The sequence below is a fragment of the Mauremys mutica genome, chromosome 4 (genome assembly GCF_020497125.1).
Source record: "Mauremys mutica isolate MM-2020 ecotype Southern chromosome 4, ASM2049712v1, whole genome shotgun sequence".
Lineage (NCBI taxonomy): Eukaryota > Metazoa > Chordata > Testudines > Geoemydidae > Mauremys > Mauremys mutica.
Window position 1 is genome coordinate 92,552,584 of NC_059075.1, and position 20,351 is coordinate 92,572,934.

At 36.3% G+C, this 20,351-nt stretch overlaps 1 protein-coding gene across 2 annotated transcripts in view; it reads right to left on the reverse strand.

Moving 5' to 3' along the window:
* CSTF3 (cleavage stimulation factor subunit 3) overlaps positions 1–20,351 on the reverse strand; it is a 79,130-nt gene that overhangs the window by 42,640 nt on the left and 16,139 nt on the right. For both annotated transcript variants that reach the window (XM_045012881.1, XM_045012882.1), the window contains exons 2-3: positions 18,127–18,228; positions 17,902–17,997 (exon numbers count right to left, since the gene is read on the reverse strand). In XM_045012881.1, the coding sequence (XP_044868816.1) occupies positions 17,902–17,997; positions 18,127–18,228 (198 nt within the window). The remainder of the gene's footprint in view (positions 1–17,901; positions 17,998–18,126; positions 18,229–20,351) is intronic.

Below are 20,351 nucleotides of genomic sequence, written 5' to 3' on the forward strand. Positions count from 1 at the left end.
CTGTTTAAGTTATGGTGTGAATTTAAACCAATTTAAATTGGCACAAATGCCTGAGTGGACACTTACGTCAGCTTAAATGTCTCATATCTGTTTAGCTCAAGTCTAAAACAGGTATTTCAGTTTAACTGACAAGTGTCCTCTCAGGGGTTTGTACCGGTTTAAACTGGTTTTAATTCACACCTTAACCAGCTACAACTTTCTCACATAGACAAGCCCAAACACTGAGCTATTAAAAAAATATTCCTGGAATGGGCATAGGCTGTGGGAAACATTTTGGCAGGATGTTTGACTGTGTAGGTATAATTCTGTCACCTTTGGTAGGAGCGTGTATCAATTATTTAGTACTTCTGTGCTTGATGTATACTTTTATCTTTACACAATGATAAATGAGCATATGCTCACTGACAAGGGGACTATCTAAAATACTCAGAAAATTGGAGAACCCAGAAATGGGGACAACAGATAAAAAGCCCAATTAAATACTCACTTCTTGTAGGCCCTGAATTGCCCCATGATATTCTTTCTGAAAGAGCCGAAGTATGTAACAAACTTGGACATCTCTCCCTCTCTGAGCTGAAGCCATGGGAATAAAAATCTTCCAAGTATAGAAACTTTAGCTCACAATTATCAAGTGTCTCAAAAGAAGAGCTTAATAAATGACTCTGCTAATCTTGCGTAACAGTGGGAACTTTTTAAGGATCTGAGGTGTTTCTAAAAAATATCTGTCACTATATCTAACAATGCATTTGAAATGCAACAAAAACCTCAAACTTAATGACAGAAGAAATTTTTACCTTCAGCAGCTCATGAGAAACAAAGTTTAGTCACAATAGCTCTATGGACCAAGTGAAGTATGTAATTAAATAGCTTATTCAGAACAAGTAATGAGATTCACACTGGCCCTCTTCACACTGGACAAGGTCTTTCCCAGCAAGACGACGACAAAAACCTGTTTAGACACACCATGACTCTGTCAAGATCTCTCTTTTCAGAAATAAAACTGACAGGGGAGAGATTACAGGTTGAGCTGTAGACAGGTGTCCGTCCTGTATATGAGCAATCACGTGTGACAAGATCCTTTTATGGGAATGGTTATGTGCAATAGCAGTGAAATCAGATCTGCCTTGGCTACTAAGGCGGCAATCAGGATCACAAAACCATTGTTTTTCAGAGGTTAGTGAGGATGTTTACTGTGAGAACAGTGGAGGAATAGACATCCATGAAGTTTCTATCACAGGAAAGAAAAGATTACTACTCCTACCACAGAGGATAGTGAACATTGTGTACACACAAAACTGGCAGTTGTTCAGAAAAGATGCAAAAAGCAAGAGTTTAGTCTTGGGAATTCTGCCCAAGCAAAGATATGCACCACTACAGTGGTCTCCCTATAAAGGCTTAATTACACACAAGCTCAGCCAGTTGGTTAATGTGTTTCCTTTCCATGCTAGGTAAAAGGACTCTAGGAGTTATATGGATAAAGCCCAGTTCCATATCTACAACAGCTTCCCAATACAGGGGACATGTCTCTTCCTGATGATTAACCTGGAACATGGTGGTATGATTTTTGTTTAAACCAGAACCATCTTTTATTAAGTTGTAATATCACAGAACCTAAATAATCTAGGTCTCTGAAAGTCTGAAGAGTACACAGGACCATCTTCATTTCCAGTAACTTAGGTGGAGATATGGGGGTCTGCAGAAACTAAGTTCCTTGAGTGTGAAACATCCCTCCTTTTCCATATCTCACAGATGATCAATCCATGGTTACAAGAATTTAAATGGCATAAATTTGGAAGTATTCTTCATATTGCAAGGTGCTCCTAGAGGTCTATCAAATGTTTCACGAAGAGGGCACTGAATACATGCGTGGTCTGTGACCCACGTAAACCTCAGTCTACTGAGACTGCCTCATGGAGATGAGCTATGGGTACAATGACCAGCTGTGGCTATTAGTCCCAATATCTCTAGCTTGTTCTTTATTGAAACTTGTTTAATTTGGCAAATTCTTCTTACGAGGTTTACAATTTCTTTCACTTGTGGGGAATGGAGAGAAGGCAGTGAGATAAAGACATGTTCATATGGTCTCATATATTCCAATAGTCTCAGTGGGAGAGAAATTGAGTCAGTTAATTATATTAAAGAGCTCCAGGGATTCCAGCACCCATTGGTGACATGGACAAATCCTCAGATTCCTTCAAGAAACGCTATTCTTAACCTATCATCTTGAAATTGGAAAACACAAATTCCCATTTTCAGTCAGTATCCTGCTCTAACTGCTAAACACACCACCAATCCAAAAGGCAAAACTGAATTGGCAGTACAGTTCAGTTATCAGAGACATACGGTAATAGGAGTTTGATGTAGGGTTTTATTTTAAAATTATATTTTCTAGAATGCCTCTGATGCATTCCTGCAGGAGTGAAGCTGTAGACTCAATTTGTGGGGATTTGTTTGTTTTTCAAAAAATGAGTATTGTGACTCTGCTTGACAATCCTGAGGACCCATGTATATGCAATTAGGGGAGTCAGAAGGAAGTAAGCCCATATCTTCCTCTGACAGTGAGATCATACAGGGCAGACAGAAGCAGGTTAATTTTTGATCCAGAAATTTAAGAGAAAAAAAACAACATTTTGCTGCTTTGAAGTTAAAGGCATATTGCTGAGATCACGTAGCACCTGAAAGGTGGTAGATGTTTTTCAAATACAAAGACTCAGTCCCTGCCAAAATCAGTACGCTGTTTGGGGATACTTGTTGTATTGGTTATAGCCTAAAGCCTCTTGCTGTCCACTCTCTTTTTTTTCCAGAAGAGGAAAATAAGATTGACTGAAGGAAACAAATTGTACCATGACTTCCTCCATGTTCTTGAGACAGTCCTCCACATTATCTCCAAAGGGAGTAATGGTGTCACACAAGGTCCTCCAGCTACTATTGCTGTACCTCTTGGTTGAAAAGACAAATTTAATGCCATGTGTGTCTACTGGATATTTTTCCCACTGTCACATCATATAATACCAATACCTACTGCTGGACAGTTCTAAAACTAAATCTATGATTGTTTTGGAAGTCCACATATTTATTCTTTGAGGCACAAATTGGTGAACCACCTTCTGAAGCTTAAATTATTTGCCCACGTGGGATTTGTAGCACTCATGAGCACCTAGATTCAAAGACACACATCTTCCCAGCTATAACACTGCAGTGCTTGTAATTGTGCTCCAGGCCCCCTGAACTGTGCAAACTGTTACAAAAGCCATAGGCAAACTGTGAGTAGGATGGAAGAAGTCATCAGCACCTCCTGATGTGCAAAGCACTTTACACCACCTATTCTGGAGACTGCAATTGTATTATACAGATTTTTAGCAGACAGTTGAAGACTAGGTGGACTGACACTACTATCATGTAAAGGAACATCACAAGGTTCTAAATCATCTCAATACTGAAATTCTGCTGGCATCTAATGCACAAGATCTAAAATGAGCATTTATGCTCCTCAATCTGAGGGTAAAGGGTGTCATTTGCCTACAGATGTAGGGTGTGTCAGAGGCTCAGGCTCCTCTAGGTAACACTGTGGTGTAGTCATCCCTAGTGTCCCATTTAGTAGGTTCCGGTTCCTAAGGTAAGACAGATGGTAGGTTTATCACAGCAGGTGTTATATCAATGAACTGATCACAGGACATCCAAGCCCTTTAATCTCCAAAGAGGTTCTTCAATTAGCTCAATAGCTCACTTTGCCAGAAGATGTGGTACATCTATCAGGGCACGACAAACATTTTGATCAAACAAAAAGGATCGAACTGCAGCTAGAACATGAGTCTGGTCTATCAGTGCCCAAAGTATTCAAACTCATAAAATCCAAGTCAACAGCAAAGGCAGACTAGCTGAAAGGATAGAGCAAATTAATCTCCCCTCACTCAGAACTTAGCCTGCCCTTTGAGAGAAATGTCGTCTCCAAACTTTAAGCAGCATTAAGCACCATCGCAGGCATTCACAAATGTTCTCAACACACCTTTGATAGGACCTGCACTGAAGTGGATAGCACTAACTCAGAGGCTTCACCACCACAGAAAATTGTGTCTTGACAAGCTTTTATTTCTAGCATCTCCAACCATCTAGGAGAAGATGGACATATAGATGACATAATTATGAAACCAAGTAATCAGATTTCTTTTTATGGCTCAAACAAGATTCTTACCCAGTGAATCAATACAAACAGGCTTTTCCAAGAGCAATGAGAAAGTGTTACAGCAAAGCGCTACAGCAGTCACAGACCTAACAGTGAACACCAGCAGGTAGACTGACCTTCTACTCAACCATTAACTGTATAAGAGAAGAGCAATTGGTAGATTAATGACCACTGTTTAATTGATCAGAGCAATACCCATCAACAGGAAGAGATGACTCAACTTATCTACATAAGAGCAAATGAAGACAAATTTATTTCTAAGTGGGAAAAGTAGGAAAGTCTAAAATTTCTCCAAACACACATGAAACGCTTTCGTTTTCAAGTGTAGAAATCAAAGATCATCAGTAAAAAAAACACTGAATTAGTATTAATACATGACCAGATGTTATTAATCAAAAAGCTATTTTCAAACAATGAGATCTCTCTTACATGCACTGTAGTCTTCTGTGCTTTCCTCAGCACAGGAAAGAAAGAGCAGAGGGATTGGGTTGTTATGGAAGATTCACTTACCTGGATCTACCAACACCACAGCAAAAATATTTGTGCAGAATAAAAATTGCATGCACTACATTTAGAATTGTAAAGACTGTTTCATCTTTAATCAGCAAGTGAGCTAGATCAGACTTGAAAAAAAAGTGGCATATTGCCATAACATATCAATTATAATTTATAGCCTTCTACAGTCAAATTCTGTGTTCAGATTCAAAGACATTTTATGTCAGAAAACATTAATGAAGTTTTACATTCTAATGTAAGTAGCACATTCTGTTTAGTTGTATTCCTATATTAATGTAATGATTGTTTTCCATTGATAACTGCTCTTCTTGTAGACATTCAGGAATATTTTCAGTCAACCCTCTCCATCAATCCACTTACATACTCCAGATTTAATATCATCAGGCTGAATTCTGAAGCGGACTCAAAGAAATATGAGATTGCCCCTTTCAGCATATGATTACTTTTTTTCCTTCTTAAAATAGTTCTGACATTGTCCAATGTTCAGCAAGACTAAGGATTAATTTTCAAAGGTATTTAGGCATTGAAAGATCCAGGTAGGTACTCAGTGAGATTTTTCAAAAGCCCCTAACCTACTTAGGTGCCTAACATGGGAGTTAAGCATCTAACCTGCTTAGGCACTTTTCAAAGTCCCACTAGGCACTATTTGTACCTATAGATGCCTAAATAACTGAACACTTGACTCTAGATTCCCATCAGTTAAAGGCCAGATTATATGAACTTTTCTGGTTTTGACTATAATATTAATGTATGTTCTTTAAAGCAGTCTCCCAATAATGGCCATAATACCCCGATAAATATTTTTAGCCCTATTTTACAAATGGGAAGACAGAGATTAAGTGATGTTAGAACTCTGAAATTCCCGCTCCTGGCCTAAGACCATGTCTCAATCTAAACTATGAACTCGTTTTCCTTTTTGAATATGTAACACTGTCAATATTCTCAAAGTATACATACTTGTGAAAGTATTTTGCCCATTTTCAAACAATGATATTGCTGAACCACCTATGCAAAATTCAAGAAAAGCAATCAACATACATCCAAGAGCAGGAAAGTTGTATGCGGAACTCCCACTTATATAATGCATCAATACAGTAATTGTCTCTATACATATTCATTCATGGTAGTGCTGTTTTAAAGCATATTAACAAGCTACTAGGAGTGCACAGCACTTTCAATTGGATAGAAATCCATTTATTTTAATTACTCTAGCACCTAGGAGCTCTAGTCATGGACTAGAACCCCATTGTGCTAGGCACTGTACAAACAGAACAAAAAGACATTAGTTACCTGGTTTCTTCAGAAGAGTCAATGAAACCATTGGACTTCTTATATCCCAAGATCCCCATGGCATATTAAAGAGAACTGCCAATTTATCATTTCAGAATTACAGATGCTTCTTTCAGAAAGTATGAAAGGTACTGGTGATTGTACAGTAGAACTAACTTCAGATTGTAAAAGCAAATTTAATTCCAAAACTCTAAAATTTCAAAATGTGCTATGGAGCGGTTAATGGGCCACATTGCACATTATTAGACTGCTGTTTATACTGCTAAATATGTATCTTCCTATATATGTAGTAGGCCTACTTCTACCATCACTAATACCACTACAATCTCACCGGCATCTATGAAGTTGCATAGATATAAATGAACAGTATGTTAAATAGAACTGTGTTAACACTGGTGTAAGAACTTTAACATTTGATTCTTGGGGTTGGGGCAAAGAGTTATTGCATTTCAATTTCAAGCCTTGGCACTGCATTATTAACTAAAAAAAATATACAGGAAAATTCAGAGGAAAAAAAAATTGAGTTAAGAAATGCAGCCTCTACTGCTAGATGACTTTTTCGTTGGTGCTCAGAGAACACAGGGTTACAGACATATGAAATATCAAGGATACTCTTTGCCCAAAAGGAGAACTGGTAACAGATGCTGCCTTCCAACCCTGTTTAAATGCAAAATCTCCACTTATCAAATCAATCTGGGAGAAACATGAACTCCAGAGTTAGATCAGTTGCATTCATGCTTACCGAGACGCTTCTTACAAATTTCTCCAATTCTGCTTTTTCACAAAATATCTGCCGCCAACAGCGAGTGATCTTGTAATAGGTGTTTGCACAAGATTTTAAACCTGCAGGCATCACCTTTTTACAAATGCACAGTTACAGAAATGGGAACAGTTTTTCCTTATCTACTCAATTCTAAGAAGCACATTTATGCTGTATAGTGACTAGAACACATGGAAAGTTGTATACTATGTCCATACAAAAATGCAACTTTAAACCTCTAATTTTAAAATTACTAACATCTTCCTTCTACAATCTGGCTAGCTTCTATGCTATTTTAGTTAAAAAATTAGTAGGAGGAAGTTTTTGTATGCTTGCCTAAATCAAACAGCCATCTGTATTTTAGTGTGGGCCACCAAAATAATCATCTCTGCAGAAGTGAATCCCAGGTGCCTATGCACAGCTGCAAATGTTTACAAGACTTACAAGGAACTGGACAAGTCACTCCCTCACTAAATGCTGTGTGCCCATTCGAGTTAATTTTAGTATTTTATACAAATTTACTAGCATTAACTATTCTGTTACATCTCTATAATGTAGCCCCATTTTACAGACAGCAGCTAAGATGGAAAGGTTAAGTAACTTGATAGAAGCCACAAAGGATTCAGGATCACAACTCAGAGCCAGGATCACAACACAGGAGTTCTGTGGTCTTAGTTCCATATTTGGTCTTCTATACCAGGTTGCTTCATGCTATTTACTTACACCTTCTTGCGGTCAAAGATGACATTGTCTGGTCAGCATAGGATGCAGATCCAATAGAGGCACCCAGCAAGGAGGTAACTTGCAATAGCTGTAGCAACAGTAGTAGCCACAAGACAATACCCCTTCTACTCCCTACAAAAACCATGAATTGACCTGTAGGTCTGACAAACCCGTGACTGAAGGCCAGGCTAGAGCAACTGTAAGATGGTGAAAGGGAAACACTGAATAGCCCATGATCTTTACAGGGGTGGAAAACAGGAAAAAAAAAATCAAATAAATTTTCCAGTGCCGGCTATACGTTAGATTTGAAGATCTCTTCCTAAAGGAAATGGCAAGGAACTATTTTTTAAATGAAAATGAAATTAATCCTAATATATGGCATGCATCTCAGGTGCCATCACTGGCTCTCAACTCACAATCCTGCGGTACAGTCCAAGGACCATACCCTGGCTAGGAATCCTAGCACCTTCCCCTTTCTCAGCAGCTAATGGTAGGGGATAGGCAACGTGAGGGTGTTGTTCTTCAGGTACACTAGGGCCTATCCCTTCAAATGACCAAAAGTTGTTCATAGGTTGCTTGTAACATTTTTCAAACTCTGCCCGTGACCATGTAAAATATGAAAATTCACATTTTACAAGAATGCAGTCAAGACTGGATGACAAAGTAGGACAATCTAGTTCAGTCGTTTCTTGCTTTGTATTCAGCTGTTTCCCTACATGCGCTTGAGTTGTATATAATGTTAATAGATTATTAATTTTAACCACTGGGGTATATAAAAGAAAATGGAATGTAAAAAGTATCACTGAACTTTTTTATAAGCTTATTACGTGTAAAACCACCTAGATGGCATAGTGCATATACAAACTTTACCCCAGAGAGACCATGATTAGATATATTTGGTTTAGCCACCACTCCAAAAACACACACAATTGGAACTAATCTGTTGAACTATTTAAGGTTACAGGTCTGGCTGAAAGTTCTCATAAAAACCTATATAAAAGGTTGAGGACTGAAATCATGGTATGTTTTCACACTTTTGTTTCAAATCATTTGTAAGATCCAAGTAAGAGTAACAAAAAAAATCTAGATGAGTTATCAGAATAATCAGGATTAAACTTTTATTTTGTCCATTTAAATCCATATATGAACCACACTATGTCTCCATAACCAGTAAATGGATTTACCGACACAGAAATCCAAAAAGATTCCTTAAGACTCCACAGAGGTAGCTCTTCTTTTTGCAGGATAGGGGCCAATGGAAGCTTTTTATTTTTTTTAAACATACATACCCACAGCAAATGCACACTCACACACAAAATTTAATAACCAGAAACTGAACTACATTTTGGGTAAGTACAAAAAGTGGAAAAAATAGTTCAACTCCTATTGGCTTCTTTATGTATAAGGACAACCTTAATCCCCATCCCCACCTCTACTCAGGAAATATGGGGAGGACTGTGTTTACCTTAGGAGTATTAGAAATGTCAATTCTTAACTATTTAAGACAGTTGAGCAGAAACACAGTGATCTCAGCCCTTAACTGAAAGGACAGGGATGCTGAATCTTTAACAACAAAGAACTATTCTAAAAGCAGTTCGAGTTAAATAGATGTTTACAAAATAAAAGTTTAGATGCCTGAATAAAAGTCACGTCCTCTTGCAGATTGCACTTGCACAATTTCTCTGACCAACATATGCTCTCCGGGCACCCATTGTGCATTCCAAAATGGACAGTGTAGGTAAGATCTAATTTTTCTATTAAAAAATTAAACAAAATTTTGTTTTTGAAAAATAAAATCAAATTAAGGCATAACCCTACTTTTTCCAAATCATCTTTAAATTTAGTTCTCTCAAAAACTTCTACCATCATGTTCCTAGTGTAGAAGAAAGTAAATCACATGGTTTTCACTGCTGCTCTAGATTCAGTCAACTGTATAGGAGAAGCTTAACTCTCACAACTGAGGATAATTCATTCCCTGCACCCCACTGACTGTGGCAGATTACTACCCATGTAATGCTTATACACAACAAGTCCGTTGGTTTGGGAGGAAGGTAAGGGGAAGATGTGCAAGGAGATGGGAGAAACAGAAAGGAAGCTGTGTTTGTGCCTTGCCTTTGGTAAAACAGGGAAAGGTTAGTTTCCTCCAAACCAAAGAGTATTAAAGAAAAATCTAAGTTTTATTTTGAGAGTCACTGAAAGTGTCCCTTTCAAGCAAGTAAGGGCCCAATCCTACAAATACTTAAGCACATGCTTAACTTTATGCATGTAAGTAGTCCTATTGAGCTCAATGAGATTATTTATCTGCATAAAGGTAAGCACACATTTATGTACTGGCAAGATTACATCCTTATACACATCTTCCAACTATTTTTAGGAACCATTAATGAGCCAGTCTCATTTTACCGAACTGTTGATTTTCTACAGTAACAAGAGAAGAATGTGACAGAACTTTACGAGTTTGAAATCCTGTACTTCGAGAAGAGATATGAGTAAAGTTGTCCAAAACATAAAAGTGTGGGTAACCAAGCAACAGAGGAACTACAAAACCAGTTAGCAACATGAAGCCTTTCACATAAACCTAACAAATTAACCCTTCACACTAATGTATCTTAAATTACTTTTCATATATATCTATATATTACAACAGATGAACTGCTGCCAAAGTCTCAGACTGTCTTTTAGTATGTATTTTGTTCAATAAAGGGTTTAAGTGAGAACCTTATTTAACAGCATTTTGTAACTGAAGTTACTCCCCACCCCAATGAATGGAATTTTCTTTAAGTGAAGCTAAATGTGTTCCTGTAATAAACTAGATTTCCACATTAAAATTTCCGTTTTCCATCTCATGAACTAATAGGAGATATGAGGGAACTGATGAGAGACTGAATTGCACCGAATTAGGAAGTTAATTGTGCGAACAGATACTGCTTATTTAAGCTACTTGGAATCTACGTCAAATGGGAAACAAAAAAATGCAGCTCTTCAAGTCACGACACTTAAGAAGATGTGTAATTTATTCAGAGGATCAGTTTTGGATTATTCACAATAAAACTGTCAGCCTAATGCAGATGGCTTGCACATGCTCCAGTATAAGTTTGTTGACAATACACTTGACCAAACAAATTTCTGATGTCACAAGCAGCCGTACTACACTCAAAGTGTGTCCATACTTACAAAAGTTAGCTAGTTTGACCAGACACAAACAAAAGTACTATAAAGCCCCAATCCAATTACCATAATGTAAATATTTATGAATAGATTGAGATCACTGTATTTCGCAAGAAATTTATAAAATATAATCAGCTCTTACATAAACACAAACTATGTTGATACATATAAAGACATTTGCTTGCCTTCTGTATATAAACATGCACACGTTCACTGCACGCATACATTGCTACTTCTTCTCATGTAGGAGTTGCCTACAATATACATGTATATAAAAAAAGTCTGACAAACATTACATTTTTATCTCATAATAGTATAACAAAATTTTTATTATCATCTACCTGATACTTCACTGCAAACTTTTTACAAGCTGGCTGTCACTGGACATGGGACATCATGTGGCACAAAAATTGGCAAAGCCTACTGTAGCTAGGGAAAAGATGCTAATGTCCAATTTTAAACAAACATGTATTCATATCCTACAATGAATGCCACAACGGAATACAGTAAATCACATGACTGGTCATAAGTTACTGTCACAGAGAAGCCACTGTGTTCCCTTCAACAGGTAATTCACAGTCTGCAAAAGGATTTGAGATGTAAGAAAACATTCACTATTCTAGTATGCAATGGGGCTATTACCGACATACTTTTAGCACAACAGGTGTGCAAAGAAATAGTAACGATATACAGTAAGTCTTTGAAGTAGTCCAAGGAGTATGAATAGATATTTGACCAGCTGATAACTGGAGTGAGGTACAAAAATGAGGGCAAAGACAAGGTAAGAAGAAATTGGCTATAGTGGCCCCTTTGGTCCAGGTTCAAGTGACCCACCCATAAACACTGCAGGCCAGAGAAAGCTCTACTCTATACTGAAAGTCTGTTGCCAATGGGAGCAGAAAGAGGCTTAACTTATACCTAACTATAGGAAAGAAAAGTCAGAAGTAGTATTAGCACATTGATGTACCAAAAAAAAAAAAAAAAAAAAAAAAGAGATATAGTATAGCGGCTAAAGTTTTCACTGTCTACACAAATTCTGTAAGTGGGTCTTAGAAGCTTTTGAAAATTGTACCCAGTTAGGAAAGCTAAATGCTTGTGTTTTTCCTATTAAAATCAGAATAAAAAGATGAAGCTAATGGAGGCCAAAGGTTTCTACTGTAGTATGTTTGGTGCTCTCTAACTGATCTAGAACGTAGATATCTTTAGGAACAATGTTCAGCTAGCCAACCCTCATGAAGTGAATGTTTCCATTGCCACACCAAGTAGAAAGAATACTGTTAAGGCAGAATAGCGAACAACCCATTTCTTCATGCGAAAAATGACAACATACTACAAAAGAAATCACAGTGATTCTTTGATCATATCTTGTCCTTTCACCATTAATATTAGAAATATTGTCTATCCCCTTTTTCATGATTAAAATTAATGAACAGTTATGTATTAATTGATATATATGGAAGGCAGATAAATATACAGTCTTCCACTTCAATATTGTGGATCTATTTTAAGTCAAACATTATCAGTTGTGGTTGTGTAGAAAAGTATTTCTAATACTACACAACTAAAAACATGTTCTGTTCACTTTGCACACCCTTATAGTTACATATTGGGCAGAAGGGACAGGAGACGGACAAATTGCATTTGATTCTAGTACAAGTCTACAATAATCACACAGACATAGAACAACATTTATTAACAAGAAAGGAACAAGTCCATAAGAATAAGAAAAGATTATAAGTAGTACAGTTGTAAAGATTAAAAGTTTGGACAGAAGTTTCCAATGTTTAGGATGTGCAGAAACTCTGTACAACATACTCTCTCAGCAACAAAAGTTGACCAAGAAAAATGCTTATGTAACTGGAGCAGCAACTTTTATATGGGTATATTTTTCAATTACTATAAGAATGTTTACATAAATTTAGCAAACAGTAGTTATTTCTAATTCAGTTAAGGTGTTGCCAATAAAGGAATATCAGCAATGGAGAAGTCTACTTTGACTTTAGGTCACATCAGCTTCATCCTGACAGAAATGAGTTCAATTTTCCAAAGAGAACACTAATTTTGAAAGTATGTATTCACAATTTCCCTCTCCAGCCCCAAATCACAGTATAAGAAGTAAGAAAATACTGTCAAGCAGAAAAAACATTTTAAACAAAACCAATCATTTTTCTAAATGATTTTATTAAAGTTACATTTTTTAATGTACAAATATATTGAAATGATACATTCTGGCTAGTGTTCACACCAATTTGAATTACATGAGTTAAAGATACTCATGTATATGTTTATGTTGAAATGCAAAAGCCATCAATCCTAGCCTTTGGTTATATAGTTCAAGCCCTCTTCCTTCTCCCATAGTCCCATAAAAAGAATTCTTGTACCACATCTCTTGCTATTAAACTACATTTAAAATAAACTATGTTCATATTAAAATTACAAATATTTCTATTCTATTTATAAAGCTTTTTTTTCTGTAGTGCAAGCAATTACACACAATTCAAAACTTGAGAAATGTATAAAAGTGAAAATACATATGAACAGCTCAAATACCTTACAGGCACATGGACTAGCTTTGCATTTATTAGTTTCTGGTTTTTTTATGTGTTTGTCAGAACTGTATTGTGGTTGTGATTTTTAAATATCCTTGTTATAGCAAACTTTTTGAACTCTCCCAACAGCAGAAAGAATGAACCAGGAGATACTGAAATAAGCCCATGAAAGAATGAAGTTAGCATGGTATAAGCTTGCCCAGCGCATCCAAGGACTATAGCATGGGATCCTAAAAGTTTTCAAAGATACCATTTCAAATGTCAAGATTGGAATGAGAGTAATACTACTGCTCAAGAATACTGTAAGTATAGATTATTTGTAACAAATTGATTAAAAGGATTTTCTGCGGATCCATTTTTCCACGGGAAACTAGGAATGCAGGGAAATTCCTGAAATTAAAAAGTTAACTACAAGTTTCATACAAGTGTTCACGGCTGAACTGTTCAATCATTTATGATACTGCCAACCATGTAAATTCTTCAAGTGCATCAAAAAGATAATTAAACCAATTCTAAAAATAAATATCTAAAAATAAGTGGGTCATCTAGCAGTCTCGATCAAAATCAGATCATGGATATACATTATGCATCTGGTTTCATGGGCCCACATGGTGTACTTCATCAGAATATACATATTTTGTACTTCCATAGCACCTCGTTGTTCTATAAACAAGCCTCACAACAACCCTGTGAGGTAGGTAAGTACTATCCCCATCTTACTGGCAGGAAAGAGTTTAAATAACTTACCCAAGATGGCACACCAAGTCAGCTGGGCAGAAATGGAATCCAGATCATTGAACTATTAATTTAGCATGTATAGCATATGTGGATGTTTGAGACTTGTAACGTGTTCCATTAAAACTGTAAACAGAGGCATTTTTGTGGATTTATGCAAGCAGGTTGGTGGGAGTGGCCTTTGCTGAAAAAAGGCATCAAGGGAATAACCAACTATTTTAATGTTAAGCAACGGGAAAAAGATAAAATTACACAACACTACAGTGACTATTACTGTGCCATATAAATAATTTTCAAAAAAGATGCAGTATATATTAGCAAGTGACTTGTTTCTCAACTTGCTACAAAACAGGTTGTAGAGGATAGCCTACATAAAACCACTAAACAAAAGCGTATGGTCACAGATTGTAAGTGGTTCAACACCGCAGCATGATAAAGTGTTTTTGCAGATGGAGTTATTTCTTCTATTGCTAATAACTGCCCCTCCCCTTCAGTCCCTCCCCCAACTGTTTCTTGAAGTCATTGTAGAAATAGAAACCAAGGTGGAAAGCAGGCTGTCTTCACTGCTACAGGTTTATATTTTTGTGTAGTAGTTTTGTCTCCCATCAGTGAAGGGAGTCAGAGAGGAAGTGTTCTCAAGTCAGATGAAGTGCAAATCTATGTTCAGATTCATTCACACACTACAAAGTCAGTAGTTTTCATAAAAAACCTTGAGTGTACCCACAGCATCATTCAGCATACCAAAAAATGGCATTGTAAAGTATCCAATTTACTGCAGCACATACTTATTTTCAAATTTGCTGGCAATAAATGTTATCACAGGTAAGTGATGAAAACTGCTTTATATAATATGCTACTATAGTCCACCAGGAACACACTCGAACAGCAAAAAGACGAGACAGCGCTGCAAAAATATGTAATTCTGAAGTTAATAAAGGTAAATATTTTAGTAGGGTTTATAACTTTCTCCAAAAATTATGAGAGAAAAATAAAGTACGTGAGAAAAGGATTTGTCTATATCACAGGCTAAAATATCAATGCTGAAGACTAATTTGAATTGCTTTCTACTAAAAGGTATAAAAAGTGACTCAAAAAAGGTCAATTCCTGAAATCCGCTAAAGGGAGATTTAAAAATTCTTAATATTTAAAACACTTGAATTTTCATAAAGAAAATAGCTGAATGCAGCTATTCCACATTAACGCTAACAGATCCCAGAGGGTATTATCTTCACCCTAACTTATTTCCCTATGCAATACACAACACTTAAATATTTGGTTCCTAAGTTTTTTCCTATGTCATTCTGTCAAACTCTTAAGAGAAAGACTTTCACTACCGCTAAATGTGAGAAAGCAAGAGAAACAATGATTTGTTACCCTCTTTGCTTCTCTGTGATGTATAAAAGATAACTATGAAAACTGTGTTTTTCTTTGAGAGGAAAAAAATCTGTTTTCACATTAGAAATTGAGGTCTGGTCTTCCAAAAAAAGTGTAGACTATGGATGACTGAACAACTAGTAGGTGTAGGTTTAAAATACCGCGGGAATGAAGCTCACTAAGAACGCCTCTTGATGAAGTTTCAACATGCCCACCCACTCCTGTTCAGCATTGTGAAATTCCTTATTCACATTTCTGGACCATCAAAGAAAAGCCTCGACCAAGGTAAGAAGACTAAATTTGATATTTCTGATATGTCTAAAGTAATAAACAAGCAGAAAGGGTTTTCTTTGTACAATATAAAGCAACAATAAAAGAATCCACAAACCAATTCGTCTAGCCCCTATCTCAGGTCACCTTTAAAATGAGTTTGTATCAGTATTAATTTAGGTTCAACTACATTGTTATAAACATGTATAATTCTGCAGTTACTTTGAAGCTGTCTGTTCAAAGCATACATGATGCATTTGAAAGCAACATTTAGGCAGTATTGTCAAGTAATCCAATTTGTGTGTTCATTCTTGTCAGTGAAGTCAGAAGGGAAAAAAAGCAGCAGCAAATTAACTTCTTACACTGAAGTCTACATGTTACCAGATAGAATTGTTAAGGTAGAAATGAACAATGCAGGTTTTCCATTTATACCACTAACTGTATAGGTTACTACAGAGAAAGTTACTAGAAGGGATTAAGTTCAAATTTAAAATCAAAATTTTGGTTTAAAAAAATTAACTTTGATTTAAGAGAAATGAAGCTTAAAATGTAACATGCTCAAGACACCTCTGTCAAAATACTGAACCACATTTGTTTTTCTTAATCTTTTTTAAATATTTAATTCTATCCTCCATTTATCCCTACAGGTCAAGAGTAATTAAACCCACTATATTCGTGCCTATAGTTAACTCAATGCAGACTCATTCCCTCCCAAGTTATTATGTTACTGAAATATCACCTGAGGGGTAGCTGTATCCTAAACTGTTTACGCTTCAATACTATTTGTGCTTATATATACACTACTAACTTGTTCATTAGTTAGAAGGTATGGCATTAAATAAATGACAAAAAAGAGTACTTCTGTCAGGCCTTCTTCAAAAGATCCAATACAGAAGTGGCTTGAGAATTCTTGCTTTAATACAAGAATGACTCCTGGTGACCCAAAATACAGCGCAGGTCAGCTCTCATTCACCTCTTAAGTTAAGGGCATCTCCAGTGAATGATAACAGTTCTAAATAAGCACTAATGATCCCAGAGAGAGTTTTGATGATGAAGTCCTGAGGCTAGGGTCTTGATCCTGCAACTTAGATCTGTATGTGTGCAGGAGGCAGAGGATAGACTTAGTTGCAAGATCTAACCTTAAGATTGGATAGCAGAGACCCACACATGAATGTATTAGAGTACACACACCCACACGTCCTATCAGCTGATACCGCACTAACTTCTACATATGATGGGAAACGAAACAGTGCCAATTATAGGATATGTAAGCAGAGTGAATATTTGAATTTATGTTGCATATTTTACACTTAAGTATAAGCAGTAATTCAAGTACAGTATGGAAGATTTTCAGTTACAACGGACTCCCTAGTTCTTTGCATTACCTTTAAAACTTATCTAGTGTCAGAACTAATTTGGACACAACTTATATGATATAGTAAGGATTAAGCAACGTGGTTTGCCACTCAGATTCCTACTCACCAATCTGCAGATATTTATTTATTTTGAGGTTAAACTAGGTCATTTATCATCTGAGGAACAGAAATCCCCTGCATTTGAGGAGTTTAACTAATAAAAGACTGGTCTATATTTATCAAAATTTATAGCCTAATAATGCCAGTGAAAAGCATGTGTACCAGGATAACCTATCAATTACATACAAAAAGTTAAAAAAAATATATAATCAAAATACCCATACAAATAATTTCATGGCATGGCATGAAATAAAGACTGTTTAGATTGGTCTTTGGGCATAGCCAACTGGAACAAAAAACAGCTACTATTTATACATATAAAAATAGTTATGTAAGTTAGTTGGACTTTTGATGGTTTAGTCAATATTTATGCGTAAACTATGCATTTTCAAGACACTTCACATCAGAAAATCTTCTTCCCACACCCTCCCTGGAAAAGACTTTCAGAGACACTCAAAATATCCTAGGAAGCAAAAATATTAAAGATTCAAACATTCGTATAAAGTAAATCAAATTAGTTTGTAAATATGAGCAAAAAATGAGCTCTAAATAAATGACACAGGAGGCAATAAATTGACACGACAAGTAAATAAAGGCTAAAGCACTCCAATACCATTGAAACTGTTTTAATGTTGTTGCAATTCCATAATGCAACAATCATCAGCTCATAAAAAGACCCAAACGCTTGAGAATTCATTTTAATTACTCTTTTGCACCTATTTTACAAAATAAAGGCAAGATATGTTTAAAATCCTCCTTTACCTGGATTTGTTTATGTGCCTAACTTCAGTTTTGTTTATCATAGAATGTAAACGTAAATTCCTATTGTTATATAAGAAAGAATGTTAAAATATTAACCTCTGCTTCAATGTACAGTTTCCAGAATCTGCCAGAACTGGGGAACTGGGCAACAAGGCGTTCATAGGTCTTCCGTGCTTTGTCTATAGGTTGATTCTAAAAAATTGAAAACCAACAAACAGCATTTACAATATTATGATTTATGTAAATGTTTATATTGACTTCCAGAACCAAATAGTGTGAGTGGACCCATAGATAAGGAAATGTAATCCTATGTCACTAAACCTGTGCCTCTCGAATGAGAATGCTCCAAGCGTCAAGGTCATATGGATTCTCTTCTAATTTCTTTTCAGCCTTCTTCACTTTTTCTGGAACATATTCAGGAGCCTAGAAAAAAGCCAAGTAGAAGCGTAAGTGCCTATAAGCAGAGTCAGAGGAGTCCAATACTACCTATAGTATAAGTTTAATGTCTTTTGAAAATATAGCATTTCACATCTTGGAATTTCTGATCTTAGCTATTACACCGAAACAACTGAAGTACAATGATTTTAATGTAAAGCAAGTTTTCCTACAGAAACATTAAAATGTATTTCCCAACAGAAAACATTCAAAATGTGGTGGCTCATTGCCCAAACTAGAAGAAATAAGTTAAACAAATAATATGATAGTGTAAGGCTATGTCTACACTGCGCACCTTACAACAGCACAGCTGTGCTGCCGCAGCCGTGCCATTGTAAGGTGTGCTGTGTAGCCACTCTATCACTAAGAGGTACCACCTCCAAAGAGGGGCGGTAGCTTTGCTGCTGGGAGCACAGCTCTGCTTTTCGTTGTTAAAACTTTTGTCATTCAGAGGGCTGTTTTTTCACACTCCTGAGTGACAAAAGTGGCAATGTAGACATAGCCTAAGTCCATAAGAAACATCTTACATGTAAGCTTGCTAACAAGTGTTCTGTATTTGTAATTCTATTTAACTGATTTATTATGGTTCTTAAAATGCAAAAGAACATGAATTTGAAGATTTATAATTTTTACAATACAACTTAAGTACCAAAAAATACAGTTAATCACGTTAACCTTGCAAAAAATACATGGTCATACTGCACATCCTGCAATTTTCCCTCTTAGCAAGTTCAGTAACAAACTTTCAAATTGTCATACCTATTTTAAGTCAAAGCCAGTAAACAAACCAACTTCTGTGAGGACCATTGTTATGTTAAACTACAAATTCAGCTGATTTTGAGACTACTTTGTTCAAACAAGTGTGTTCAGAAGTTATTTCTTTTAACAGTAGGTAAGGTTCTCACCAGCACCACTCTTCAGTAACTCAAATTAGATGAAGTGATTTGCTCACATTTTCCAAAAACAGTTCAATTTCAGTCAGAAACAAAATATGGAAACTTTCAGCCTAAGCAGTGGATGTTTCAGTAAGTTATGTCTGAAAAAAAGGGGTTATGATAAACTGTTTTTCAATCATAACTATTATTAAAACTTGGTATTCTGTTGTGCTATTTCTTTTCAAAATTTAAGTCTAACTACATATTTTACAGCCTCAAGTACACCATACTAGGGACACTAGCGCTAGAAAAACTTTAAAGAACAAATGGGGATTTCCATTCTGAAGTTTACTTGGCATTAGATGGTTTAAAAAAAACAAACCAGACCTGCACAACCTAGGATTACAGTGAAAGGAAGACAGGCAGCAGACATAACACTTGGTTCTGGAAGAACAGCAGCTATCAGCACTTCATACCATCATTCACACTTACTAAAGCAGAAGATGACAAAGCAGCTAAGAACCACAACAAATACTGACAATACATTGAACACTAAATGTTGTTTTAGTGTAAGCCAGCCAATATCCATCCCCGTCACAGAGCTTGTCTACATCATGGGAAATGTTTTCTATGGGAGTGTGATTTCTAAAGCACACTACACTCTACCACACTGATTGGTCTGCATAGACCTCGCTGGTGTGCACCAAAGGTTTTTTAGTGCATTTTAACGTTAGAATCATTTCAAACAGCACACCAGCAGGGTCTGCATGAACCAATTAATGCACAACATGTTAGTGACAAAGAGTCCTGTGGCACCTTATAGACCAGGGATCGGCAACCTTTCAGAAGTGGTGTGCCGAATCTTCATTTATTCACTCTAATTTAAGGTTTCGCGTGCCGGTAATACATTTTAACATTTTTAGAAGGTCTCTTTCTATAAGTCTACAATATATAACTAAACTACTGTTGTATGTAAGGTAAATAAGGTTTTTAAAATGTTTAAGAAGCTTCATTTAAAATTAAATTAAAATGCAGAGCCCCACAGACCGGTAGCCAGGACCCAAGCAGTCTGAGTGCCACTGAAAATCAGCTCGTGTGCCACCTTCGGCACCCATATCATAGTCTATAACAGGGTTAGGCAACCTAACAAAAGTATTGGAACATAAACTTTCGTGGGTGAATACCCACTTCGTCAGAGTCATGCACAAGCTTATGCTCCAATGCCTCTGTTAGGCT